Source organism: Balaenoptera acutorostrata, chromosome 3, assembly GCF_949987535.1.
Source record: "Balaenoptera acutorostrata chromosome 3, mBalAcu1.1, whole genome shotgun sequence".
Lineage (NCBI taxonomy): Eukaryota > Metazoa > Chordata > Mammalia > Artiodactyla > Balaenopteridae > Balaenoptera > Balaenoptera acutorostrata.
Window position 1 is genome coordinate 106929772 of NC_080066.1, and position 27443 is coordinate 106957214.

Consider the following 27443-nt stretch of genomic DNA (forward strand, 5'->3'; position numbering starts at 1 on the left):
TAACACAGATAAGCTCTTAAGGAGCTTACATTTTTGAGAAAAGAGACAGAATTTAATAAATAAACAAACACGCTGATGTTAAACAATAAGTACTAGGTAGGATACAAAATAAAATAGGGTGATATACTTGAGTCTGGAGGCGGCAAACTAATCGGATTGATGGACAGGGAAGAGCTCTATGGGGAGATGACATGTGAGGTGAGACCTGAATGAGGGGGGCAGCCATGCCACATGGAGGAAGGGTCTTCCTCCAGAAGGAAGGGCAGATGCCAAGTCTTAGGTAGAAGGTTGGTGAGTTTGAGAAGCAGAAGGACGGTGGGGCTGAGGCAGCAGGGCCAGGGGCGTGTGGTGGAGTTGAGGTTGGAGAGGGCTGCAGGGCCAGATAGATGAGGGTAGGACTTTGCATTGATCCAAGGGTGATGGGAAAGCACTGGAAGTGTAGCCATAACATAAGCTGCTCCATTTTGAGCAGCAGAGATTTAAAAATTTACATGCATCTTCCCTTCCTACTGACCCTGGTGTGTCTTAGAGCTATTTGGAGAATGACTAGCTGACTAGGGGACAATTAATCTTGCTTGCTTAAGAATTCCAGGGACTGGCCTTAAAGCTATGGGAGCAGACCAACCCTAGAGTAGAAGATCAAGATGGTGCTGACCAGAACACCACACAACCAGTTTATTATTTATTATTATTATTGGAGCTGACTGTGCTCTTCTGCACATAGCCCCCCCTCCTGTACACCCCTGAAACTCCCCTTTAAAACCTTTGTCCCCTAACCAGCAATTTGGAGGTTGGTTTTGGGACATTAGTCCACCATCTTCCCAGGTTGCTGGCCTCCTGAATAAAGCAGCCGTACCCTTCCCAACGACGCTTGTCTCTTGTATATTGGCTTTCCAAGCAGCAAACAGCTGAACTTGGGTTCCGTACCAGCCTCGTCCGGTTTTAAGCAGGAGAGTACCAGGATTTAATTTACAGCTTAGAAAGCTCACTGGCTGTGTAGAAACTGGATTATTCAGGAACAAGAGTGGAAACACACCGGGAGGCTATGGCAGTTCCATAGGGAGAGAGCACAGTGACAGTGCAAGTGGAGAGAATGACAGATTCAGATATATTTTGGACATAGAACTGATAAGAAATACTGGTGGAGTGAATCTTGGAGGAGAGAAGAGGGAGGAATCAAGGGTGACTTGTAGGTTTTTGGCTGGAACAACTGGGTGGTTATAGTAACAATGAGATGGGAAAAACTAGGGGAAGAAGAGTTTGGGGATGGAATTAAGAGCTCTGTGGGGTCACTTTCAGTCTGAGATAAAATACAGGCTGTGGAGCCAGACTGCCCAGGTTCTACTCCTATTCTAGAGTGCTAAATGATTTTGATGGGTTCTCTAGCCCCTTGCCTCAGATTCTTCATCTGTAGAGGGGAAATTATAATACAGTGACCTTATGAGGTCGTTGTGAAGATGACAGGTGTTATTATATATAAATAGATTAGTGCCAAATTCTTCTTCACTCAGCAAGTATTTAGTGAGCATTTCTATGCACTAAATTCTGAGCATACAACAGAGACCAAATAAGACAAAAACCACTGCTCTTGTGGAGTTTATATTCCACTTGGGGGAGGGGGGACACAATGAATAAATGCACTGTTAAAATATTGAATATGTTGGATGTGGATAAGTGTTATGCAGAAAAATAAAGCAGGGAAAAGTGGTCATGAGGAGAGGAGTGGGTTGCAATTTAAAATAGGGTGGCCAGAAAAGGCCGCATTAAGACAGTGATATTCGAGGATAGACTTCAAAGGAGGGGAGAGTGCCTGCCACATGGATATCAGAAGAAGAGTGTGCCAGGCAGGGGAAACTGTTAGTCCAAAGGCCAGGAGGTCAAGGCTTTGAGAAACACCAAGAAAGTGAAGCAGCCATGGCTGTTATTCTGCGAGAAGTGAGGAGCCACTGGGGAGTGTGAGCAGATTGGTAACATGATCTGACTGACATTTAAAAGCATCCCTCTGGGGCTTCCCTGGTGGTGCAGTGGTTAAGAATCCACCTGCCAGTGCAGGGGACAGGGGTTCGAGCCCTGGTCCGGGAAGATCCCACATGCCGCAGAGCAACTAAGCCCGTGCGCCACAACTACTGAGCCTGTGCTGTAGAGCCTGCGAGCCACGACTACTGAGCCTCCGAGCCACAACTACTGGAGCCCATGCGCCTAGAGCCCGTGCTCCGCAACAAGAGAAGCCACCGCAATGAAAAGCCCGCGCACCGCAACGAAGAGTAGCCCCCGCTCACCGCAACTAGAGAAAGCCCGCGCGCAGCAACGAAGACCCAACACGGCCAAAAAATAAATAAATAAATAAATAAATAAATAAAATCTATTAAAAAAAATTTTTTTAAATAAAAAATAAATAAATAAATAAAAGCATCCCTCTGGCTGCCAAGTTGAGAATAGACAGGGCAGGGCAAAGGCTAGTGAGAGGACTGGGGCTTCAATCCAAGTGAGGGAGGATGGTGGCTTGGACTAGGATGGAGCAGTACTGGGAGAGAGAATTAGATAATAAATGATACAAAAAATTTAATGTATAGAACACCACATGGTAACATGTACTATGGAGAAAAAGAAAGAACAAGGGGAGATAGGAAACATGGAAGGTGCTGCAATTTTAAAATGGGATGGAAGAGAAGACCTTAAGATGGTGGCACTTTAGCAAGTCTTGGAGGAGAAGAGGGAGTGAGCCATGGGGCCATGTGGGGAAGAAGCCCTCAGGCAGAGCGCAGCCCTGCAGAGCCCCTGGAGCGGGAGTGTGCCTGGCGCTGTCCAGGTAGGAAGGGGCCGGCGAGCTGGATGGACTGAGCCGGGGGAGGGGAAGGGGAGGGAGGGCGGAGTCACAGAGCACTGCAAGGACTTTGACTTTGGGGGAAGCCAGTGGAAGGTTTTGAGCAGAGGGTTGACACGATCTTGTTCACCTGCTCGTTCCGGCTGCTGTGTGAAGAACAGGGTACCAAAGGGCAAGAGTGGAAATGGGGAAATGATTAGGAAGGGGGTGCAACAGTCCGGCTGAGAGATGAAGGCAGCTCGGGCAGGATGGTAGTTGTAGAGGAGATAAGGAGTGGTCAGATTCTAGACACCTATGAATGGGAGGTAGAACCAGCAAGATTTGCTGACAGATTGAATGTGGGATGTGAGAGAAAGAAAGGAGTCAAGGGTGACTCCAAGAGTTTGGGCCCAAGAAACTGGAAAGATGGAGGTGCCACTTACTGATGTAGGGGAAGGTGTAGGAGGATATATGCTGGAGGGAGGTCAGGAGTTTGACCTTGGATGTGTTACACTTGGAGTGTCTTTGAGACATCCACATTGGACATCCACATTGTAGAGATATTGAGAAGGCAGTAAATATACATATTTGGGGTTCAAGGAAAATACACAATTTTGGGAGCCAGCGGTCCTTAAAACCTCGAGTCTGGCAGAGCTCACCTTGACAGAGTGGAGCTGGATGAGAGAGAGCCTGGGGCGGAGGCCTGAGTCACCCCCACACTGGAGTCTGAGCCGAGGCGTAGGCACCAGCTGAGGAAACTGAGGACAGCCAGAGATCCAGGAGGACCAGGAGGGCGGCCTGGAAGCCTAGCCTACCATCCAGTCTCTAAACACGATGCTTTCAAAGACTATTTAATGCTGTAGGAAAATGCTCACCACAGGTCATTTGGCCGGGGCGGGGAAGCAGCATATGAAACACAATGTTAACAGTTACTTTCTGTACATGGCGGGGCTTGAGGATTATTGTTATTTTCTGCTTTATAATTTTCTGTATCTTCTTAATGCTCAACCCTGAACACATATTACTTTTGTAAAAATTCTTAGACAAGGATATTTGAAGATCAATATTGGAAAGTGGCTTCTGCTGCTCAGAGAGAACTCCAGCCTATTTCTACCTCAAACATGTGCCTACAGAAGGGACTTTAGGTTCTTCTTTCCCACAGGGGGTGCTGTGGAAGGGGCAGTGCCACTGAGCCCAGGGAGCTTCCGAGGGCTTTGGTCAGCGGGTGAAGACTGGGCAGGTAAGCGCTGGAGGCTGTCCTGACGCCAAGCGGCCCCATCTCAAGAGCTGCTGAGTGGTACCACTGCTGACCTGCCAGCCATGCTTCTCAGACCTAGGGGCGTCAGAAAAGCCAAGGGCATCCCCAGGATAGGCCATGGGGCTCCTTGGCTCGGCATAGACTGACAGATGGACAGAACGGCAGCTTCATTAAAAAACAGTTTATTAGCATCTGTGCAAATGAGATCGGTTCTTCCCCAGATGCCCCGGTCTCCCCACCTGAGGCCCTGGGGAACTGCTCTGCAGCGGGCCTCTATCTTGAGGCAGTGCCCTTGCTCATCTGACTCCACTCCCACTGCTCCTGGCCCAGGGCTAAGCCCCACCTCAAGATGCCATGGGGATGGTCTCCCCTGAGCAACCGTTGCCTCTAGTATCTGAGGAGTCCCTGCCACCAGCGGCCGGGGCCACATCCACCTGGATGACCCCATGCACCTGGGAGAGCTGTGGGCTGTCCAAGCTGGCGATGAGCTGGCGGGATCCTGATCTCACAGGCACGAACGTCTGGCGCAGTGTCACTCTCTTGTCGCCCCCAATGTCCCTGTGGGAAGAGACAGGATCATAGGCCTGGGGTGACCGAGGGTGGAGTGGGGAGGAAGGGCTGATGGGGCAGGCAGGAAGGAAGAGCAGCAGGTGGAGCCCTTCAGGCATTTCTGGGCTCAGCTGGAATCTCCACACCCAAGACCTAACCTACTGACTGGAACAAAGCCTGAACCCCAAGGCCACCTCTGCAAGGCTAGATCAGTGGCCGCCCACCCAGCTGCTGGAGCTGGAAATCTCCTCAGCATCCACGACTCCTCCCTCCCTGCTCTCACAAACATCTGGACAAAGACCGAGGCACTGCCTCCCCTCCTCTCCATGGCCAATGCTCCTGCCCCAACCAGGTCAGCCCCAATCCCCGCAGGGTTTCCAAGAACAAGGAAACTTCAAAGGGAGACTTTGGGGCTCAACACAGTATTGCCAAATACTTTCAGGTTTGCCAAGGAAGAAGGTGGAAGAAAATTAATCATCCTCTGCTACGATCATATTTCAGGATGTTATTAAAAAAAAAAAAAAGAACAGACAATTGGCATCTTTAAATTAAATTGACACACATTCGTGTGTGTGAGTGAGAGAGAGAAACACACATGCTGGTGTGCACACACACACTGCAGTGTCTTTATTTTCTTCCTTCCCATGGACCTCTGGTCCCAGACCACCCCTCTGGGAATCACAATTTCACCAGCCTTCTAACTGGCCTTCTTGCCTCCCATCTCATTTTCCATTCTATTCTCCAAGCACTCAGAGGTGAACTGAGCCCTTCACCGGCTTGGCTTCCTCGGTACTTATGAGATAGATGAAACTGTAGCTCCCTAACCTGACACACAGGCTCACTCTGAGTCACCCTGCCTGCCTGTGCCACCTCATCATCCCCCCATTCCTCCTGCCCACCAGCCCCACTGAGCTCCTCCCCTTCCCTGAACTCACCTCTGTCTCATGCTTTGCCCCCAGGCTGCCTCCAGACCCAGCTCACACCTCCTCCTCAGTGAGGGCTCCCTGGAGCACCTCCTGCCCTCAGGAAAATGAATCTCACCCTTCTCTGAGCTCCCCCAGCAATCTGCACGTGTGCTTACGCACTGACTGTGACTGCATTTATATCGCACCTTCTCACGCCTGTTAGCATCTGTCCTTTCCTGCCTCTGCCTTAAACCTTTACCTCTGGCCCCTGCTCAACCTGAGCCTGCCTTGAGGACCGTCTCTGGAGCCAGACTCTGTGCAAACACCACAGTCCTCCAAGGGAATGAGCCAACACCCCAACATTGAGGATGAGCTCTCCTTGGGGCAAAACAGCTTGGAGCCTGCTTCCAAGGGGCGTTCCTGGACCACTCTGTACTCCTTCTTCTACCATTGTTAACTGTGTGGTTTAGAACAAGGTACCAGTCATCCTCACTTTCTGGTGTAAAATGGAAGCGAATGTAAAATGAGGGGGTGGGATCAGATCGTCTTGAAGGTGCCTCCAAGCTCTATGAAGGTGGGAAGCAGGGGAGACAGGGAGATAGATATCTATAGCCTACCTGTTAGGTTATAGACTTAATTTCTAGACTTCCTATCATAATATACAACTTGAAAATAAGTCTAGAGACTTCCCTGGTGGCGCAGTGGTTAAGAATCCGCCTGCCAATGCAGGGGACATGGGTTCGAGCCCTGGTCTGGAAAGATCCCACAGGCCGCCGAGCAACTAAGCCCGTGCACCACAACTACTGAGCCTGCACTCTAGAGCCTGCGAACCACAACTACTGAGTCTGTGTGCCACAACTACTGAGGCCCGTGAGCCTAGAGCCTGTGCTCTGCAACAAGAGAAGCCACCGCAATGAGAAGCCCACGCACCGCAACGAAGAGTGGCCCCCGCTTGCCGCAACTAGAGAAAGCCCGCATGCAGCAACGAAGACCCAACGCAGCCAAAGATAAATATATAAATAAACAAATTTATTAAAAAGAAAAAGAAAGAAAGAAATTAAGTCTATAACTTAGCAGGTAGGCTATACTCTGCCTGGTTATGAATCTGCGCTTTTAATTTGTGCTCACTTTTCCATCGATGCAGGTTAAAGGTTGTTTAGGTTCAGATCAGCCTTTAAAAGTCTATTTAACCCATATTATAATTGAACTGTACTATTTCAGAGCCTAGCCTTTAATTGTAACATTATTTCCAAGAGAAATTGCTCTCCAGATTCCAGCTAGGGATGTCAAGATCTCTTCCTACCCTGGTCTTAAGAGTCAGGCGAGACCTTGGCTGCACCCCAGTTTGCGAGTTTAAGCTGAGCACGTCAGCTGCTAAAGTTGGAATGTGCCCATAAATGAGTGCAGGTAATAAAACCAACTCCCTGGCAGGACATCAGAACTTAGACATCCAAATTAGCATTGCCCTTCAATTATGTACTGGTTCAACCCTGTTGAACATTTGAAAAAACTCCTCTCAGATTTTCCTTCACAGCCATTTAAAACCACACACACATCACACACACCCACTTGGGCACGCACGCACGCACACCCAGACAAGTCACTGCCCCTCCTTTACAGCCAAGCTTCAGTTCTGATTGAAAAGGGCGTTATGACCCACCTTGTTCACTTACCTTATTAATTAGTCTTAATTCTAAATGACTTGAGGCTGTTTCCCCAAAGTCAAATCCACTCCCTTAGAAGACCACCCTAAGGACATTCTAGAGAATATGATTCAGGCTCTGGGGGAAATTCCTGAGAAGGATTTGGAGCAGACTTCCAGCTTCCCCTGGTGACTGCTTTGGTGGTGACAATAGCCATCTGAAGGAGTAAGTTCTGGAATGTTTATTAAGGGGCCGCTCAGCAGGCCGGGTGGCACAACTTATGCCATAATGGGGCTCCACACCACAGCCTTGGATGCGCAGATGAGAGTGAAGTGATGCCCGTTTTGGAATCCAATATATCCGAGCCAGGAGCTCAGGGCTCTCAGCTGTCCTGGTGGCCCTGGCCTGGGCTCACAGCAGCTGAGGAGCCAAGGGATGTCCAAGGAGGACCTGCCTTGAGAAACTACCATCTAACCCTCTCACGTACTGGTGGGAAGACTGGGACCTTTAAGTGGGGGGGAGACTCACACAAGCCCCACAGCTGAAGAGAGGACCTGGGTCTCCATCACTCAGTGCAGCGGTCCTTCCCTTATTCCCAGGCAGGGGCAAGAATCAAAGATCTGGTGGGGCTGCTGAGGGAAGCCCCGCTCTGGGGGATCCCTCAGAACAGGCGAACCTCCCTCTGTCAGCTGCAGGTGAGAGACACCAGCAGGTGAGCTGTCTGGGAGTTCCAAGCTCCACTCTCTAAGCTGCCAGAGACCCTTTTAGGGCGACAGAAGGAGAGCACTCGTTTGTGATGTGTCCCATCACCCAGGGGGCCGGGCTGGGGCAGAGATCAGAACAGCAACCATTTCAGCTTTGGCCTGTTGGCGAAAGTGGCAGCCACCACCGGGCAGAGCCTGCTGTGTGTGGGGAGAGGGACGGGCAGGGCGGGCAGGGACCCTCTGCTTCCTCACCCAGCACCCCCGAGCGCATGCTGTCCCTTTCCCTTGGGCGCTCTCTGTCGAATGAGGAAAATTCCTGCCCCTGTCCCCAGAAGGCTGAGCTTAAAGGTCAGCCTCTGGCCTTCTCTGCTGTTCCTGCGTGCATGGGTCTGCGTCAGAGATGGCAGCACAGGCCCAGGAACACGACTGTGGGCACCGGCCTGGCCCAGAGCCTCATGTGGCTCGGAATCAGGCCCCGGCAGGCTGGGTGAGGGCCCCGAGGCACAGGGCTCTCGCCTTCGGAACTGCTGCTCGGCCCTCATGCCACCACGCCAGCAACAAGCTTGAGAGCCTGTGCTCTCACCAAAGCGGGAGGGGCCGAGCCTGCCCCTTAGGAGCTGTGAGACCCTGTGAGATGCGGCCACTAGCTGCCCCATCTGTAAAGCGGGGACAGCTACCAACAGAACACTAATGTCGTGCCGAGCACCATGCTGAGTGCTTTACGGGCAGCGTCGCCTCTGATCCTCAGAGCCAGGCTGATCGTTATCCCTACTTTACAGGTGAGAAAACTGAGGCGCAGAGGAGATCAGTCACTTGCCCTGGGGCACACGGCCCAGGTGATGATCTCTAATGTACTTTAAGGGGTTTTTGTGGTCTCCAGATGAACTTATATTCCTGAAAGTGCCTGCTCAACTCCTGAGTGCTGGGCGACAGTAGTGACGAGTTGCTAGTGATTCCTATGTGAGTTTTCAGCTCCCTAAAGAGCCGGTGAGGCAGGGTGGGGACACCACGGAGCACTGCCCACAGCAGGCCTTTTAAGTGCTGGGTGGGCTGAACTGAGTCAGGAGGTGCTGCTGGCTGGCCCCAAGCGGCAGACCTTACCGTCCTGACCGAGAGAGGAAGCAAAGCTGGGACCCACGCCGCCAGGAGGCAGGCAAGGGCAGCGGCAGGGGAAGGAGGAGGGGCCGGACTCACCCAGCATTGAGGGCCTTGGGTCTCTGCAGCCCGGAACCCTCGAGCCGGAAGACAACGTTGGTGAGGGTGACAGGCAGGGGGTTCTGGAAGACAATCTGGACCTCGCACTCCTGGCCAACCACGGCTGCTCGCAGTAACTGAGAGAAAAAGAGGCCCCCGTCAGAGCCCCTGGCCAAACTCACGGGACCAGACGCTCCCCCAGAGAGGGAGAGCTCCTTAGAATCAAGACCTCCCTCAACCCACGTTTCTGCCCCCAAGAGAGGGCTCTCCCAAAGCCAGACAGGAAACTCCAACCCACTCTCCAGCTGCAGCCACCACAGAATCAGGGAAATGAGATCTGATTTTCCAGAGGAGGAAACCGAAGCCCAAGAGCCCAGAGCTGGTCCCTGACCTCCTCCTGCCACAGCTCCTGGCCCAGTGCCCCCTCCCCTCGCCCTCCGATTTCCCCCTGCCCCAGCCAGCTGCTCTACCGTGAGGGAGAGGTCCGGGGTGCGCAGACGGAAGGTGTGCTGCTTGGCCAGCACCTGCGTGTTCTCCTTGACGTGGCCCGAGACGTTGAGCAGCATGGTCCCCTGGTCCACAAGGTGGACCCGGTACTCCTTGTAGGCCACGGGCATGGCCGTGCGCTCCGCTGTGGGGAGGAGGCATGGTGTCACTGAGGCCAGCTTCCCCAGACTCGGCATCCTGGGGTCTCCATGTCCCCAGCCCCGGGGTGCCCAGCCGTGGGGCGGGGGGGAGGGGGGAGGGCTGGGGAAGGAGCACTTACAGGCCCCTGGCGCCAGCACCACTTCCTTCTTGCACTCCTTGAAGACAGACCCAGAGACGCCGGTATAGAAGGTAACAGAGAGGTAGAGGTGCAGCTTCACAGTCCGGGGGCTGCTGCTGCAGTTGGTCAGCACCACACAGACGGTCAGGTCCTGCCCCATCACTGCGTCCTGCGCCTCCACCTGCAGGGCCACATCCTCAGCCGAGTCCCGGGTGGCGTACACGTTGGGTTTGCTGCCGTGGGCGGCTGCGGTCTCCACTGCCTTCCGCTCTTCTTCTGAGCCTGGGGGTTGAGGGTCAACGGTGAGCTTACCACTGCCGCTGGCGTTGGCGAGTGCTTGGTGGGAACCCTTGGCGTGGACGGAGCTGGCCAGGTTGGGGGGCTGGTACCTTCCGGGTGCTTATAGATGTGGGAGACCTCTTCCCGCATGTTGGAGCCAACGGCCTTCGTGACGACGAGCGAGCCGATGGCTTTCTCCTCCACGTACACGACCTTGAAGCTGCCGTCACCTTGCCGCTGCCAGTAGATCTTGTCACTGTTCACCTGTATGGGGCGTGTGTGGGGTGTGAGCCGGGAGTGAGTGAGCCAGAAGGTCTGAGGGTGGGCCTGACCCCCAGCTGCCTTCCCTGGATCCTAGGAGCTGCATGGAGGGCTAGATCCAAAGGTTGGGAGCTTCCTGGAAGAGCCAAACCGGGAGACTTTCCAAGCTGAGCCAGACAAGGCCAGAGATGGGGGAAGAAACTGGTCTGGGAGGCTCCTTACAGTGTATTCAACATTAATAACAGTAATTCCTTACGCTCGTTCGCTGACTCTGTGACTTACAGAGCAGCTTCATACCCATTATTTCTTTTGATCCTGAGCACAGGAAGCATGGCAGCCATTATTATCCCCCTTTTAACAGTTGGGGAAACTAAGACTCATAGAATGAGTAACTTGCTCAAGGTCACACAGCTAGTCGGTCGGTGATGAGGTCAGGACCAGAGAACCCAGGGCCAACGCCAGTGCCCTGGTCTCCCCAGGCTGCCCACAAAGGCACCGGGCACACAGGTCTCACCTCAGCAAAAATGAAGGGCGTGTCATACTTCATGTAGACCAGGCCGTTCTTGATGGACTGCACAGAGCACGGGCCACAGCAGAAGATGCCTAGGGGAGTGAGGGTAGCATGGGGGTGAGAGATCCAAGGAGGCCGAGGGGGAACCCCCCCCCAGACCCTGGGCCCACCCATCCAGGCCCAGCGCCCACTGCCTTGGGTCAGCTCCCACCGGTCCAACTCAGGGAGGTTAAACAAAAGAGCACACATGTTCTATTTGGCCTCAGTAATTGGTGGGGCATAGGGGGACACGGACAGCCGTGGAGACAGGCCTGCCTTGCTAACCAAATTGCTGGCATACTTCCTCTACCGGCTGAAGCTTCATGTCAGCTGTCTGTAACCCCCTGAGGTCAAGAGCCATCCTACATCAGGACAAACCCAGAGCCCACCGTGGCTCTGCTTGCCGGCTGGGAGAGCAATGACATCACAGTCACCATTCCAGAAAGATCCAGAACAACTCTTCAGCTCTGCAGCCTACTGTGTCCTCTCTGTGGGGAGGTGAGAGGGGAGCTGGTGGGAAACAGAGTCTGTCCTCAGTGTGCTCAGGAGGGTTTTCTGGAAGAGATGGGTTGATAGGGAGGAGGCTTGGCAGGAGAGGACACAGAACAGGAAGTGAGGGCCATCCAACAGGAGAGAATCTTAGAAAACATCTCACATGATGGCCTCCTTTTACACATGGGGAGACAGGCTCAGTGAGGCAAAGTAGATGCCAGGATCTCCCAAGACAGTTGGATACAGAGAGAAGGAAGGAGTTAATACTTAACTGAGTAGCTACTAAGCTCCAGCCATGCTGCTAGTCTACTATGACTTCTCATTAGATCCTCCCAACCACCCTGTATGGCATATATCATCCACACATTACAAACAAGAACACCAAAGCCCGAAGGTGAAAGGAACTTGCCCAAGATGACGTATCTAAGAAGTGATCAAGCTAGAATCAAGCCCAGGTCTGGCTGGCCTCAGAGCCCCTGGCTGCCGCCCAGCCCACCATTTCCCAGAGTGGGGACCAGAACTCAGATCTCCCGGTGTCCTGCAGGCTGTTCCAGCGTCGCAGGCATCACTGGGGTTGCACAACTCAGGGGGCACCGTTCACAGAGATGACTGACGGGGAGGGGTCTGGCCAGAGACCAGAGGAGGAATGTAGGCTAGGGGAAGGCTATCTGACCCAGGGTGAGGAAGGGAGAGGTGGCAGGGGTTGGGGGGAGAGGCAACCGGAGGGGCAGGTGGGGCTGCCTGGGGCCAGAGTATTAAGGTGGGAAGGGTGTGCGGGCCCTGTCTGAGAACAGCACGGGAGGTCTAATTTTTGCAGAAACGTGCGTTGTGGAAAAGAGACTAGTAGGTTATGTCGTCAGTGATTACTTCTTAGGCTGGACTGGGTTACAGAAGCTGTTTTCTCCTTTGAACCTATCTGAACCCTGATTTTTTCATACTGTACGTATAACTCAGTGGAGCAGTGGAACAGATACGAGAGGAACTTGGTAAAAGCGAGAATATGTGTCGAAAGAGAGGAAGTCGGGGGCTGGGTCTGCTCTGCTGCTGACCTAACGCTCTGTGCCCTAGAGGAACTCCCAAACCCATCTGATCTGCAACATCACCAGGAGAACTTTCAAAAACACAGATTCCAGGCTTCCCTGGCAGCGCAGTGGTTGAGAGTCTGCCTGCCAATGCAGGGGACACGGGTTCGAGCCCTGGTCTGGGAAGATCCCACATGCCGCGGAGCAACTAGGCCCGTGAGCCACAACTACTGAGCCTGCGCGTCTGGAGCCTGTGCTCCCAACAAGAGAGGCCCGTGCACAGCGATGAAGAGTGGCCCCCACTTGCCGCAACTAGAGAAAGCCCTCACACAGAAACGAAGACCCAACACAGCCATAAGTAAATAAGTAAATAAATAAATAAATAAAAATACAGATTCCTAGAGTCTATTCCCTGAAGGTCCAACGTATCAGGTCTGGAGTAGGATACAGAAATTTCCTTGAAACAAAACGAAACAAACCACCTGAGAGAGGATAGGGAATTGTATACTTTATGCTATACAATTCTATCCTTTTTTTTTTCCTTCCAAGTATGTTTTACTTAAAATAATGACTTTTTAAACTTTAAAAGAATATATATAAATAAAAGGGTCCTTCAATTAATTACCTCCAGAATATGTAAATAAAAAAGCAAGTGGGAATAGTGGATTTGTCAGGGGAGGGAAACCTCTCACGGAATTCTCTTGAATCCTTGGACTTTTGAGCCACCTGAGTGTAATAATCATTACAAATAAATAAAATTTAGGCAAATAGTTACGCAGAAAGGTAAAAACAAATGAAGGGCCACATGGTGATTTGCCCTGATGAGTCTGAAGAACTGCGGGGTTACAGAACCCGGCTCGAAGGCCCCATCCGGGACGCTGTAGTTTGGTACCCTGGCTGGGGAGAGAGGGAGGGGCCCCAAGTGGGGTTCAGGAGCTAGCCAGGGCCCTGCCTCACCACTGCTGGTCTCCTGGGGTGTGGAGTCCACAACCTGCCATCCATCGAAGCCTGAGGGCAGATCCGGCCTCTTCATCCAACAGTCGTTCCACACGTGGAAGTTCCTGGATGGACGCAGCCGGAGGGCTCCGTGAGCTGCCCACCCCCCCAGGGCCTCCCCAGCATACCCCGGCACCCAGGCCTCGGGTCACCAGTCCTCAGCAGGGAAGGGCAGGCCAACCCCAGCCTCACCAGATGGAATCATGGTTCAGGTGCTCGAGTGGCTTCATGTTCTCGTCAAAGTAGATGTCCATGGTGAGGGACGTGTCTGTGTCATGCGCGGAATTGAAGTTGGTGATGGTACGGGTGGCCAGGCCCAGGCAGCGCAGCACTGTGTGGAAACCAGGGTTGGGGTTCAGGGCCCGCGGCCAGGGCAGGGGTGGGGGGGGCAGGTGAGGCACGAGGTCAGGAGTAGCAAGGGGACAAGGGCAACTGGGTCAGGGGTTGCTAGGGTCAGGAGGGCACTGAGCCAGGGAGTGTTGGGGGTTAGGGGAATCCAGGCCACCGGCCTCGCCTTGTCCCTAACTGTCCCTTCTCCCTCCTCTCCTCTAGGCCCCTCTCGGTTGTTAACACTAATTAATGATAATTAAGGCCAGCCTACCAGCCACCCCGCCTGTTCCTACACCACAGCCACAGCTGGGCTGGGATCGTGAAGGCGGAGCCTGGCTTCCCTCCCTCCTTCGTGTAGGGCCCAGGCCACTCCTGTCCCGTCCCTCCACTACCTGTAGTGGTCACACCGGCGAAAACCCAGCACTGGCCGTAAGGGACAGGGCGGCCAGTGCGTAGGTAGCTGAGTAGAATCTCCACGCTGCCCACCCACGCTGATGGATTCGTGCCGCAGGAATAATTTCCAGACCAGTTCCCAATCAGGATGCCACTGTCATCCAAGGAATTCACCTGCCCAGGACAGGATGGAATGAGGCAGAGTTGGGGGAGAGGCTCAGGGCCTGCCGTGTGGCCCCCGGCCCAGCCTCTGACCCTGCAACCATCCCTCACCCCTAAAGGCTTCAGGGTCCAGTAGCAGCCTGAGCCCCTCTCAGCACTCCCAGAGCTCTCTGCCCACTCCACCCCCATCCTGGTCTGACACAGGAATGTGAAGGCTGGGTGTGCCAAGTTTGGGGTTTGGCCCTACATTACACAAGAGCTGGAATGCGAGCCAGGAAGGGGAGGGTTGGGGGGCAGGCGAGGGAGGGAAGAGGAGTGAGACCACTTCCCACAGTACCCTTTGCAAGAGCAGGGACAGAATCAGGAAGGGTAAGAGTGTGGGGTGGAGCAGGGGAGGCAGCAGGCAGACACACAGTAGGGCTCAGAGACGCGAGTGTGCTCACCATGGCAGAGACGACCCGGCAGACATTGATGGGGTCCCTGCGGCCTCCATGTGGCATGCCCCGCCGGTCCAGGATGTACAGGCAGGCGTCCAGCACCCCGTGGTCAAACTGGAGGGAGGAAGGGCAGAGGTGACCCCTAGGCCAGCACCTGCTCCCCTACCCCGCCCCACCTGCCTCTAGTGCCCCTGAGTGCACGAGGCCCCAGCCAGCCGTACCTGGCCGTAGTTCCAGGTCCGCTCGCCAACCTGTGCTTCGGTCCCATAGTAAATTCTCCCAGACTCGTTAAGCACGTACTCCTGCCGCCAGTCCTCACGGTCCACATACACGATGTCCTCTGTGTTCCCAAAGCATATATGCCTGGTCCCCTCCAGCCCTCTCCCTGGGTCCCACCTGCCCCTGGGCTGATTCTGCAGGACTCATGACTGCAGAGGAAGAGCAGGAACGCCTCTAGCCTGACAGCACTGCTCCCAGGACGGATGCAGTGAGCATGACAGAGATAATGAGAGGTGGGTGGCTGTAACCCGGGCCCTTCCCCAGGAGAGGTGACGCTGTGTGACCTTGGGCTGGTCACCTCTCTAGGTCCTGGATCTAGGTCCCCTCACCTGGACAATGGGAGGCTGGCTTCTCCTAGGGCTAGGTACCCAGGCACGTAGCCAGATCCTAGGAAAGGAAGCCCTGACCTGCCCTCCCCTCCAGTCCATGCCTTGCTTCTGACTCCAGCAGGCTCACCTGGGCACCAGGGATTGAAGAGGATGTAGATCTCATTGCAGGGGTCAAAGGGCAACTGGAACTCGCCAGCTCCTGAGTGTGTGCGGACCGTGAACTGAAACTTGCCGATGATGGCATTGGGGCAGGTGTGGACGCGTAGGTTCAGATTATTCCCGCTGGACTTGGTCACCTGGGCGTTCCAGCCTCCACTGCCCCTCTGGCCCACTGGGATGATCACGTGGGTGCCCTTGCCCACCTCAGGGTTGTTTCCTGGAGTGGGGGAAGCATTGATTAGCTGCTTCAGCCTATCTGAAGTGGGGGGGGGGATGGTACATTGGACTTCTCCCAGCCCCACCCAGAAAGTGTATGAGCCAGTGAGTGTGTCCCTGAGTTGGACCATCGCCTGGGTCAATCTGAGAGCAGCTCTGTCCCCACCCAGGGTTTGCCCACATGTCAGGGCAGAGATCCAGTCCAACATCCCAAACCTGTTCCCTCGACACTTAACTCAGAGGTGACTAGAAGAGACCAGGTCACTGTCACACTCTCCCTGCCAGACTGTTCCAGCACCTGGGCTGGAGGAGCAGAGCCACCCTGTCTGGGTCCAGTTGCCCCTGCCCCGTGTGAAAGGGCAGTTCATATCCTGAAGGTCAACCCTGCCTGCTCCCTGGGGCTGCAGCTTCCAGAGCCCAGGGCATCCTTGCTGGAGGTGGTGGGGGTACCTGGGAAATTACAGGCTGGGGTGGGCAAGGCTAGGCCCTAATCAAAGGGTACAAGGGGTCGCCGGCCCCCTGCGGCAGCATAAGCACCAGCCTAGGCAGTCAGTAGCCACCAAGCAATGCAATGCGGGAGGCACCTGCCCTGGGCCATGGGGACAGAGAGACCGAGAGACACAGTGGGACAGAGCGTAGAGCCACACCCTGAGGAAGGAGGGCAGACCCAGAAAGAAAGACACACAGAGGCAGCAACACTGAAGGGGATGCTGTACCAAGCACCTGAAGAAAAAGAATTTTGAGACAGATACCCCTGGAGGCTTGAAGAGGGTGAGCTTAGGAAAACAGGGACACCAAGACCCTCCCTGAGGTACCCCTGGGGACATACTTACATGCTTGCACCTGCCTTATCTGGCAGGGGCGAGGAGTGGGGTGAGTGAGGAGCCTAAAGATGCCCCTTTGACCCTAATACGAGGGCGGGGAGCCCTGCTAGGCAGCCCCCTACCCCCACTCCACCCTGCCCGGGACCTTCACCCCTCCCACTGCGCGCTCCACTGACCGATGGACAGCTCCAGGGTGACATGATCGGACGACTCATAGGGACGAGACAGGAAGAGGACCATGTCGAAAGGCTGCCCACGGCGGATAATCAGCTCATTGTACTCGAACTCGTTCGTGTGGTGCTCTTGGCGATTCCGGTCCGAGGGTGAACTCAGCAGATCCACACCAGTCACCACCAGCATTCCCTCTGCAAGGCCAGAGCTCAGGTTCAGTGAAGCCCCGTGGGGAGTCCGGCCCTGCATCATTAGCCTCCCAGGCCCCCAGAGACGCCAGAATGAGTCTCAGGCCCATTAAAGCATTTTGGCTCTCAGATAACGAGGACAGGTGGGCCTCACCTTGGATGGTGCCGTCTCTAGCTGCGGTCGCAGTGCTGGGCTGGGGGTCGGGTCTTCGAACCCCGGAGCTGGGCCCTCGATCCCTGAAGTTAGACCCTAGGTCTCTGCGGGACTCAGGCCTCCGGTCATCATCTATCGCATTCTGGCACGAGCAACAGCCACAGAAGTGAGTCCAGAAGGAGCTGCCCCCTTGGCCAGCATGTCTGTCTGGCTCTGGCTCCGTCTCTGGAGAAGGTGTCACGGGGGGCTGCCAGGTGTTCGCGCCCCAGCGGCCCACATCCGAACGAGGATTGCCCGTCGTCATGCCTGTGTGGACAACGCAGGGAGGCTCTGATCACTCACACAGACCTCCTTTACCCCTACAGGACGCCCCAGTCAGCTCACCCAGAAACCCTCCATCCAGAGAGCTGATTCAGTCCCAGCCAGATGACTGAGGTGATCTGATCTCGACCCTGAGATTCCCTCAGACCCACCCAGAGACCTTCCCCAAAGACTCCTTTCAGACTCATCTAGAGAAACTTCCCACATTACAGAGACGAGTCTTTCCCCTCTCACCCGCACACGGACATCCACCAAGCCAGGTGCCCGATCCAGAAAGCAGCTCACGGACGCCTCCCAGGAAATGACACTTGTCACACCCTCAAGGTGCAGCAGCACAGACCATCCCGGGCCTGCTCCCTCCACCTGCCAGCTCCTCAGTCTGGAGGTCCAGAGCTGCCTGCCTCAAGGACCCATTTCTTAGGCGGAATCCCCCACCCAAGCCTCCTTGCATTACACAGGCAAGTGACATTCACGACTTGGGCTCCTGACATTCCCCACCGCGGGTCAAACACCCACGCGGAGCTGCCCGGAGGGGCGGGGCGGGGGCAGAGGTGCCCCGAGCCGGGCTTCCCAGGTGCAGAGTCTCGGTGTGTGGGGAGCAGCCTCACTGGGACAGGCTCGGGCCGGCTCGCACCCCACCTGGCCGGGGCCTCACCTGATGAAGGTGCTGCCATCTCTGGGTGGAACAGGTCGGGACTGATGGGACTGGACTGACAGCCGCCGCACGAATGGAAAGCTTGGGGAGGGCGGGTAAGTGGTTTATGAGGGGGGAGGGTGGGGCCAGGCTTCGGGGAAGAAGGGGGAGGGAGGTTGCTCCATCCTCGAGGGAGGAAGCCCAGCCTCTGGGGGCTGTTTCCGAGGTAGGGGTGGGAAATGAGGCTAGGCCGCACCCTCTTTCCCCTTCAAGGAACCAGGAACGACTGGAGGCAGGGTTGGGCCCGGGCTGGGGAGGGGGCGGGGGCGGGGTCTGTCAGGGCTGAAGTTGGAAGGCTTTGATGAGATCACCCCGTCCGAGGGATGCTGACTCCTGCCAGACTGGGTGCATCAGAAGCACCTTCTCCTCGGTGGAGGAGGTTGCGACAAGTGTCATTTCCTGGGAGGGGTCCTCGAGCAGCTTTCTGGATGGGGAACCTGGCTTGGTGGATGTCCATGTGTGGGTGAGGGGGAAAGAATCGTCCCTGTAATGTGGGAAGTTTCTCTAGCGCGATGGGGGCAGGGAGGGTCCACCCACACCTCTATCCAGCAGACTCGCTCTTCCCAAGCTCAGGCTGCCCGCCTCTGACCCTGTGAAACTGCCCACCGGCCTGGCTCTGGGACTCGTCCTGCCCAGGGAGGTCCCAACATCCCAAGCTGGTACACACTGGTGACATCAGCAGCCAGGCCCTCCGACTGGCTCCACCAGCCAGCCCCCACCATCCATCTGTCTGTCCCTCCTTCTTCCTCTAGCTAGGCCACAGCCCCCAGCATGAGTGAGCTGCCCCCTGATTCCTGTGTCCCTCCAGGTTGAGGACTAGGGGGGTCAGAGTAGAAGCAATCTCTGTTTTCTAACCGCCACCCCCCACCCCCCAAACCTAGGGGTCTGGAGGAGGCTGAGGTCTTTGCTCTGAGGCTCAGGTGGGAATGAAGGCCCCCTTCCCCAGGCTGCAGAGTACCCCCTTCTCTCACTGAGATGAAAGTCTGGTGAGCTGGAGGCCAGAGCTCTCCAACCTGGAATTCTTCCTGGGAATCCTGACCAACCGGCTCCAGGCACCTGCCCCAACTTCACCCTGACACTGGGAGAAATGCCAGGGAGGCCACCAAGAGAACCCCAAGGCAAAGAAGAGGTCAGACATCTTCCGGAAGGCTGGGACCCTGTTCCTGGGGTCTCTTCCCTCCATCCCACTGTTGTCCCAGCTCTGTCCATGGGACACTGAACAGAAGACAGTGAAAACAGGGTGGGCAAGGGGACACAAGGAAGCTGACTGGAGGAGATGCTGAGTTCGGTGAGGCATCAGGCAGGGAGGTGGCTTGGGGAGTTGGGACACAGGCTCCAGGACCGGGCACAGAGCCCTCCACATCCCCGTGACCTTTTCCTGTGCAGGTCTAAGTCCCCAAATCCTCCAGCACACTCAGAGGATGCACTGGTGGAAATCAAAATTCCAGGCAGGTGTGAGCCAGGTCAGCCAAAGGGCTTCATGGAGGGGCTGCCTGTGTATCACTATGGATATGGGAGGGGCAGGGCCCTGAGAGTCCGGTTGTGTGTGAGCACATGTGGGTCCAGGTAGATTCTCAGGGAACCAGGAAAATGCCTTGTCACATTCTCTCCCTCTTGTTTCAATCTTTCTCTTTCCCCACCCAGCCAGGTTTGACTCAGTGCCCTCATCCCTGAGTTGCTCCCCTTTCCTCCCTCCAGGGAGGCTCAAGTGCCTCAGGTCTTTCAGTCAGGACAAGGTATGTGTATGTGTGTTGGAGGGGGGACCATGGGAAAAGACACCGTCTCGGTACCTCGGGAGCTGGGGCCAGGCTCTGCCCAATCCAGAAGCAAGAACATGAATCTGGAATCCCAGACCAAGTTGCAGAGACAGCTCTGGCTCCAGCACTTGAGCTCAGCAACCTTGGGTGCATCTTAACAGCAGTTTCCTCATCAGTACTATGGGCCTAATCGTCTCAGCCCTGAGAGCTTGTGAGGACCAAATGGGATCAAGGATTTCCAAGGGCTCTTTATCCAGAGCATGCTACTCGTGGGGACTGACAGTGTTGCTGTAAGAGAGGGAAGCCAGGGTGCCCTGGCCTACTCCTCCTGGGAAGAGCTTTCTCAGCTGTGGTGAAGGAGAGCCAGGGCAGACAGGGCATCTAGAAGGGGCACAGGTCACGGCAGAAAGTTCTACGAGCCCTTTCAGTTAGAGAGACTTCCAGCTGCTTTGTGGTCCAGCCCCAACCAGAACCTGAACTCAAATCTGATTCCAGCCTGGAACTTAGACCCAGCCCAGCCCCAAACCAGAATGTAGATTCAAATCCAGCCGTTGCCCTGATTCTGCCCCAGATACTGAGGCTTTGGTTCTCCATGACAGGGAACAGCAGGACTGAGCATAAAACGAAAGTAGAGGGGGTGAACTGACATACCCTCACTCTCTCCCTTTCCTTTCCAGGATAGGTAGCGGTAGTAATGATGGTGGCGGCGGCGGCGGCTTAGCAGCCTTTGGGGGCCTCTTCATTGTTTATTCAGTTCCAATAAGTTAAAGGGCAGGGGGCGGGGGCAGAGTCTCTTAGGTGAGGCTGCTGCGAACTGAAGGCAGCAGCTCGGCCAGATGCTCCGAGATGCCCACTGCTTGGCACAGGGGGTTGCCCTGCAGGTTGAGGAGGACCAGCCTGGGGCAGGAGGCAAGAGGCTGGAGCACTGCAGGCTGCTGGAGGCCTTGGGCAGGAGTCAAGGAAAGCTCGGCAGGTTCCTCCAGATCCACCTGCTCCTGTGCACCCATCGCTGCTTTCCCTCAAGAACAGGGACTGCTGCCTAGCAGCCTGCTTGGTGGGCACCTTGTCCGCTTCCCCGGAGGGCATAAGGCTCTAGACTGCAAACACCAGCCCCCGGGGGCCAGGCAGGAAGCACAGGAGGCTGACTGGATACAGTCCCAGAAGGAGTGGTGGAGACTATGGCCAAGGTGAAAGCTAGCCCCGGATGCAGAGGCACCCATGATCCACCAATGGCCAAGGGTTGCCAAGTGGAAATGCACGCTAAAGGTTGCTTTAACTTCCATTTTTTAAAGAAGAATCAGGATTCTAGATTTTTTTTAAATATGAAACTTCCTGATTTTAAAAACATGATGCGCTACCCAAGAATATCTGTAGGCTGCTGGTTTGTGAACTCTGGCTTGAGGAAGTCACTTACTTCCATCCTGCAAAACTCTACCAGTACAAGTCAATGATAGCCTCATACAGCGCCAGGCTGCCCTCTCTCCTCAGCTTAGACAGCCAGAGCCCCCTCTCCACGTCCAGGGGCACAGCACTCTGCTTGCTGTCTGTCCCTTCCTGGTGTGGCACCTCGCACTACCTGCTGTCTGAAAGGCACCCAGAAGGAAGGATACGGTTGTTGCACAGAAAGAGCTCCTGCAGCCGGGGCAGGTTAGTGACACCGTCCAGGGACTCGATAGTGTTGTCATTGGCCTGCAGCACCTGGGGAGCAGGGAGGGCAGGGAAGACAAGGCAGGGAAGGCAGCTGTCAGCCTGGGATTGGTACAAGCAACTGGAGAGCCCAGGGTGATCAGCTTACAGTGCATGGAAGGGCTCCTGGGGTCAGGCTGGGTGACAGAGGAGAAGGCAGGGGTCATCTGTGGGGTCTGGGAGGACCTGGGCATCTCTTTGTAGGGTGGGCAGACTCCTGAGGTGGAGGAAGGGGAAAAGGACCAGCCAGGACAGTGACAGAGGAGTGAGTGCTTTACCTCGAGGCAGCGCAGGGCAGCCAGGGCAGGGGGCAGGGCTCGGAGACGATTGTGCGACAGGTCGAGGTGAGTGATCAGGAGCAGCTGCTCCAGGTGGCAGAGCACCGTCAGATCCTGAGAAGGGGGGATGAGATACCCAGCGAGACCTGGGGGAAGGTCCTCAGCCATCGTTTGTCAGGCACTTGCCCTGTGTGCCCCACACAGGCCCTTGGGGACCCCAGCTGAGGAGAAGAGGGAGCAGGTGGGACGCTCACCTCACCACCCCTGGCAGTACATGCTCCATGTCAAGGACATGGGAGAGACCTGAGCCCTGGGGCTGGGGTGGCCAGTGGAGTGGTGGGAGTGGGGCAGGTACGGGGGATGGAGCAGGGCGCTGGGATAAACACAGACACCGGTGGGAGCGGGCCTGGTGAGTCTGGGATCGGCTGGTGGGAGCGAAGGTGGGCAGCGGTGACGTGTTGGGGAGACTGACTGGGAAGGACTACAGAGGAAAAAGAGAGTCTGGAGGGTTTGTCAGAAAGCTCTGGAAACTATTCAGGTTTTAGGTGTCGGGGACTGCTCCAGGGAGAGAAGCATGGGAATGAGCTGAGGAAGAAATGTCCAGAAAGGCACGTGCGACTGAAGGAAAGCTGGGGGCATGGTGAGTGTCTCGGCTGAGGCCCGGGGAGCGGATACAAAAGCCGGCCAGGTCATGAGGAAGAGGGAGGCCAGCTAGCGGGGCGAAGGCCGGGAAGGCACGTGTGCAGTCCCTACCTTGTGACCAAGATGCAGAACGCGCACCTCCGCGTACTCCATCTTGAGCACGCTGTTCTCCAGCAGGAACTTGCTTCGCAGGTCGTCCAGGTACGCGGCCCGCATAGGGTCCACGGCCTGGCAGGGAGAAGGCACAGAGAATGCATGTCAGTGGCCCTCCTCCTGCCCGCTGGGCCTCCCCCTCGCCGGTTCCCGTGGACCCGACTTGCCTTGAGGGTCTGGAAGTATTGCAGCGTCTCCTTCTCATACTGCAGGGGGTCCAGCGCCCGCATCAGCAAGATGATGGTGAGCAGGCACCCTGGGGAGAGGGCGGGGAAGAGGATGGTCTCTCCTGGATCCTCCTCTGCTCCCATCCTCTGGAGACCCTTCCCGCTCTCCCCAAGGGCCCCCCCCCCCCCCACGAAAGGGGTCTCCTCAGGGGAGCGGGAGCTCAGGGAATCGGGCCTCACATTTATTCTCAGGCTCCAGCTCCTGCAGCTCCTTACAGGATTCAAGCTCGGACTGTAGCACCGTGGACTTCTCCACCGACAGCTCACACCTGAGGGTGGGCAGGGTGGGGGAGGGGATGATGCCCCAGCCCTGGGGTACTAGTCAGCCCCAGTATCCAGTCTGAGATCATCTGCTTAAGCCCCCAGCCTCCTGCCCAGCTGCCTGATGCCCAGAGTCCAGAGCCCCGATCCTCGTCTGCGTGCTGCCCTGTCATCATCACCTAAAGAGCTGTTCATCCGTGGCGGAGTCCCGGCACCAGCCCTCTTGGCGGCCTGTGAGAAAGAGCAGGTGGTCGGAGGGGACACCCATGACGGGAAGAGAGGGATGAGGGCTGCTGCCAAGGGGGGAGGTGCGGGCTGTGTCACCTTTCAAGAGCACACACTCCTTCTGGGCATCGCCTGCTGTCCAAATGACACGAAATGTATGTTGGGGCAACTGGTCGTTGAGAGAGGTGGCGGGCAGGTCACAGAGCTGGGAGCATGGGGTTAAGAAAAAGCCCGGCTGCACCACTTTCCTGACAGTCCCAGCCCAGCCCTACCCCAGCCTCCACTCTGCCCACCAATCCTGGGATACCCAGACGTGGCTAGGCCGGTTCCTGCCATCTGGGGTCCTCCACGCCACGGCCAGGGGTGACTCGTCCACCATGAGCAGCAAGGTCTCCGTCCTGGAGCCCACCTGGCACGGGGGACAAAGAGAGACCCGTCACTCCAACAGCACCAGGCCCACGATCCACGATGCTCTCCGGCAAAAGCTGCAGGACTCACTAGGAGGGGCCGGGAGAAGGAGACAGTCAGACAGGCCTCATCCCGGCTCACGTGCAGGCAGCGCAGGGCATCCTGGGGATCCGCTGGGGGAAGACACAGCCTCAGGTCTCCTTAAATATTCTTCCATTTCTTCTAAGCCCTAATCACCCAGCTTCTTCCCCCACTGCTCACCTCGTCCCAGGAGCCAACGATGGTAGAACCAGGCACTCTGATCATTGGGGTCAGTGAAGAAGGCGTTCTGCACCAGCTCCAGCTCTGCAGGAGCCAAGGAGGCATGGGGTTGTGGTTAGGACCCTGCTTGGCTCCTGGCCGTCTCAACATCCCGCCCTCACCTTGGAGTTCCTCCAGCCTGCAGTTTCACCTATAGGCTGGCCTTGCCCAGGGGCTGCACATTTCAGTTTTATCTCCCCCATTGGACACTTGGGCTCCCTGCAGCCAGGGACTGGATCTTATGCACCACCAGAGCCAGGCAAGTTCCCGAGCGGCAGGTTCAGGAACAGGCCTAGGCATCAGGGTTGGAAGGGTGGCACTGCAGAGTCCTCCCCAGCACCCCCTGACTCTGCTTACCTTTGAGCAGCACATCCTCAGGGAGGCGCCCCTGGGGTCCAGAGTCTGGCTGGGGATGCAGCTGGGGCAAGAGGCAGGAGCGGTAATGCCAGGAGGAATAGTTGGAGAAGTTTCGGGTGATGAGGCTGTCAGTGAACGCTAACTCCTCTGCAGGGGGCACAGCTGCCTGTGCAGCCACAAACCGCCGGTAGTCCCAGCAGTGAACTGGGGGGAAGGGCAGACAGCACATCTCAGAAGCAGGGCAAGAAAATCTCCCCGGCTGGTACCCCTGGAGTTCCCTCGGAGATCCTGAGAAACACCTCTCTGCTCTCCATGGAGGATACATTTGGCTCCATCATCCCTTCTGCCATCAGCTCAGTGGGCCCATCCTGGTCATCCCTCCCCACTCTGGGCCTTACTGAGGCCCTAGTACCAGAATGTGGGGCAGGTGAGGGCTGTAGGGACAGAATCTGCAGGCACGTACAGTTCCGCTCATCAACCTCGAGGAAGCGAGCACACAACTCCAGCTCCCGGGCCCAGTTGGGCTCTGGCAGGCGGCCCAGCAGCCAGCAGCGGTGGTGCCAGGTACCGTAAGACTTGGGGTTCACCCTCAGACAGCTCTCCAGGAAGCCCAGTTCTGCCTTCACCAGAGTGGCCAACTCCTCGGGGGACCTGCACCCAGAGGGGAATGGGGGTCAGGGCCCTCCAACACCCAATCTCAGCTCACCCCTGTCTTTCTGCACCCAGCCCTCCACTGCCCTCTGCCTATGCCCCTGGCTGCCCCACTCTTCCTCCAGCCCTGGACCCAGGCAGGGCAGGGGCAGAGCCAGGGCCATCTTCCCGGGGCTCTGAACCCCTACGCACTTCTGGACCTCCAGCCGCTGGAGCACCTCTCGGCGACAATTCCAGAGGGTGGCAAAGTCAGGGTTGGCTCCCAGAATCTGGCTTGTCAGTTCCAGCACTGATTCATCCAGCTCTCCAGCCTGGCGCTGAGAAGGTAGATAGCAGGGTCAGAGAGATCATATCTTTCTCCTGCTACACGGCTAATAACATAAATACAACTACCGACTGTTCTGTGAATGCCATACTATACTATAGGTACTATATAAAGCACTCTATGGGTTTACATGTATTCTCTCATTTAATTTTCACAACAGCCTTATGCAGTAAGTGCAATTGTTAGGCCCATTTTACAGATGGGCAAACTGAGGTCCAAAGAGATTCAGTAACTTGCCCAAGGACACACAGCTAGTACCTGATAGAACGCAGATATGGATCCAAGCAGCCTGACTCTAAGGCGCAGTTCTTGGCCTCAGTGCTATACATACTAAGGGAGCCACTGCGGGAGGGGACTACCTCTGAGGGCCCCACCTTCTGGAAGACAGTCTGGGTGGCTGACTGGTATAGCTTCAGCTTCTGTTCCCGCTCTAGCCTTTTGGCTTCCTCTTGCTCTTCCGATGTCTTCACCTTCAGGCGCCCGTGCTACAGGGATGGGCGGGTTGCAAGAGTGCAGGCTGCCTTGCAGGGGCATACCCACCGGAACCCCCACTGCGGAGCCCCAGGTTTATATCGGGCAACGGAGGCAAGGCCCCACGCGGGGCAGGGGCAAGGGCAAGGGCGTGGGCATGCGGAGGTGAGGGGCTGGGCTCAGGGTTCTCACCATGGTGCTGGCTCAGATTCAGGGCAGGGAGGGGTCAAGTGGTGCCCGTGAAACCTGGGGAAAGACGTGTCAATCATGGGAGCCCCGCCCCTGGTAGCCCCACCCCTAGATGTCCCCAGGAAGCCGCGGGCGAGCCGGGGCGGAGACCCCTGGGGTGTTAAGGGGTTCTGGGACAGGCACTGCACGTCCAGAAGGCACCCACCCGGAATGGGACTTGCACACGTGCAGCCCTGTCCACAGCCCGATCCGCCGGAGCCGGGCCCGAGCTGGGGCACTTAGGTGATGGGGACTACTCCGCGCCCAGAGGCTGTCGCTACCCGCCCGCCCCACGGCTCCCAAGCACTGCTGGCCCCCGCCGGCGGACCCACCTGTGCTGGGAGGAGGCGTGCGGGACGCGGAGCTGCGGCGCCCACCACCGAGCCCGAGCGCTAGCGCTAGCTAGAGCGGCGTCACGCCCCGGCTCTCCGAGACGCAGCGCCCTCTGCAGGCCTGGGGAGGGGCTCGCGGCAGAGCGGGCGGGCTCCGGAGGCGCCTGCGCAGGATCTCTGCGAGCCCTGTCCGGGAACGCCGAGTCCCTGTTAGCCCTCTGGTGTGTAAGAGTGTGCGGGCGTGACTGTGGCGCGCGCGGGAAAGCAGCGCGGGGTGCAATTCCAGCCACCTACTCAAACGGCGTTTCATTTGAAAAGGTTTCCCCAACAGCCGGAAGCCCACCCTCTCAGCGCTCCACTAACCTCTCTCTGGCCGCACTCGCCACCTCTTAGTTGCAAAATCTAACTGATGGAGTTTCCTCTCCTTACCTCCACTGACCTCTGCAGCATTTGACGCTGCTGACTTCCCTAGACTTGACACCCTGTCCTGGCTTCTCCTGCACTTTTGCCCCTCTCTTCTCATCTGTTCACCGTCTCTTCCCCTAAATGTTGGTGATATCCAGGGCCCTTTCCTCACTCCTTTCCACTTCACACACTGCTTCCTTGGGAGAATGTTCACAAATCCAAGCCTTAAACTGCTTGGAGTTGGAGCTCTCCAGAGCTCTGTCCTGGGCCCACAGATCTTCTGGCCCACACTTTGTCTGGGTGACTTCATCCACACTCATGGTTTTAATTGCCATCTGTAAGCTGATGACACTTAAATTTATATCTCCAGCCCAGATGTCTTGCAAGCTTTTATAATGGAAAAAAATGTACACACACACAGGAGACACAAACATTTTTTTATAGAATATTTATTTAGTTAGGCTGCAGAGGGTCTTAGTTGTGGCACGCTGGATCTTTGTTGCAGCATGTGGGATTTTTTGTTGGGGCATGAGGGCTGTTAGTTGTGGCATGTGGGATCTAGCTCCTCCCTCCAGGGATTGAACCCCTGGCCCCCTGCATTGGGGGCACAGAGTCTTACCCACTGGACCACCAGGGAAGTCGCAGACACACACATATT

At 56.1% G+C, this 27443-nt stretch overlaps 2 protein-coding genes across 4 annotated transcripts; both read right to left on the reverse strand.

Moving 5' to 3' along the window:
* Positions 1-4227: 4227 nt before the first annotated feature.
* On the reverse strand, positions 4228-18100 carry TGM1 (transglutaminase 1). Its single transcript, XM_007180633.3, has 15 exons — positions 18041-18100; positions 17065-17370; positions 16728-16916; positions 15480-15728; positions 14966-15084; positions 14751-14858; positions 14145-14319; positions 13615-13753; positions 13384-13487; positions 10877-10965; positions 10212-10365; positions 9823-10104; positions 9527-9687; positions 9057-9193; positions 4228-4619 (listed from the first exon to the last, which is right to left on the reverse strand). The coding sequence occupies exons 1-15, from the start codon at positions 18057-18059 to the stop codon at positions 4406-4408; spliced, it is 2445 nt and encodes an 814-aa protein (XP_007180695.2). The 5' UTR covers positions 18060-18100; the 3' UTR covers positions 4228-4405.
* Positions 18101-20531: 2431 nt separating this feature from the next.
* Positions 20532-26461, reverse strand: RABGGTA (Rab geranylgeranyltransferase subunit alpha). 3 transcript variants are annotated; one of them, XM_057544634.1, is made up of 17 exons: positions 26381-26461; positions 26013-26066; positions 25724-25834; positions 25217-25341; positions 24837-25024; positions 24374-24577; positions 23978-24061; positions 23807-23889; positions 23616-23717; positions 23408-23513; positions 23263-23314; positions 23003-23091; positions 22763-22851; positions 22554-22670; positions 21801-21914; positions 21447-21534; positions 20533-20779 (listed from the first exon to the last, which is right to left on the reverse strand). In XM_057544634.1, exons 2-17 carry the CDS (start codon positions 26013-26015, stop codon positions 20631-20633), a joined length of 1704 nt encoding a protein of 567 aa, XP_057400617.1. In that variant the 5' UTR covers positions 26016-26066; positions 26381-26461; the 3' UTR covers positions 20533-20630. The 3 variants fall into 3 exon arrangements, with proteins under 3 accessions (XP_057400619.1, XP_057400617.1, XP_057400618.1); XM_057544635.1 differs by lacking the exon at positions 26381-26461 and adding an exon at positions 26215-26352; XM_057544636.1 differs by lacking the exon at positions 21801-21914 and having other exon boundaries at positions 20532-20779.
* Between the last annotated feature and the right edge of the window lie 982 nt (positions 26462-27443).

Coding starts and splice junctions, on each gene's coding strand:
- TGM1 (XM_007180633.3), bottom strand. Junction 16,917..17,064: donor TAGAGACGGCACCATCCAAG/GTGAGGCCCACC, acceptor CTGGCCTTGCAG/AGGGAATGCTGGTGGTGACT. Junction 15,085..15,479: donor CTTCAATCCCTGGTGCCCAG/GTGAGCCTGCTG, acceptor TTGGGAACACAG/AGGACATCGTGTATGTGGAC.
- RABGGTA (XM_057544634.1), bottom strand. Junction 25,025..25,216: donor CAGCGGCTGGAGGTCCAGAA/GTGCGTAGGGGT, acceptor CTCTGGGTGCAG/GTCCCCCGAGGAGTTGGCCA. Junction 24,578..24,836: donor CGAGGTTGATGAGCGGAACT/GTACGTGCCTGC, acceptor CCTTCCCCCCAG/TTCACTGCTGGGACTACCGG.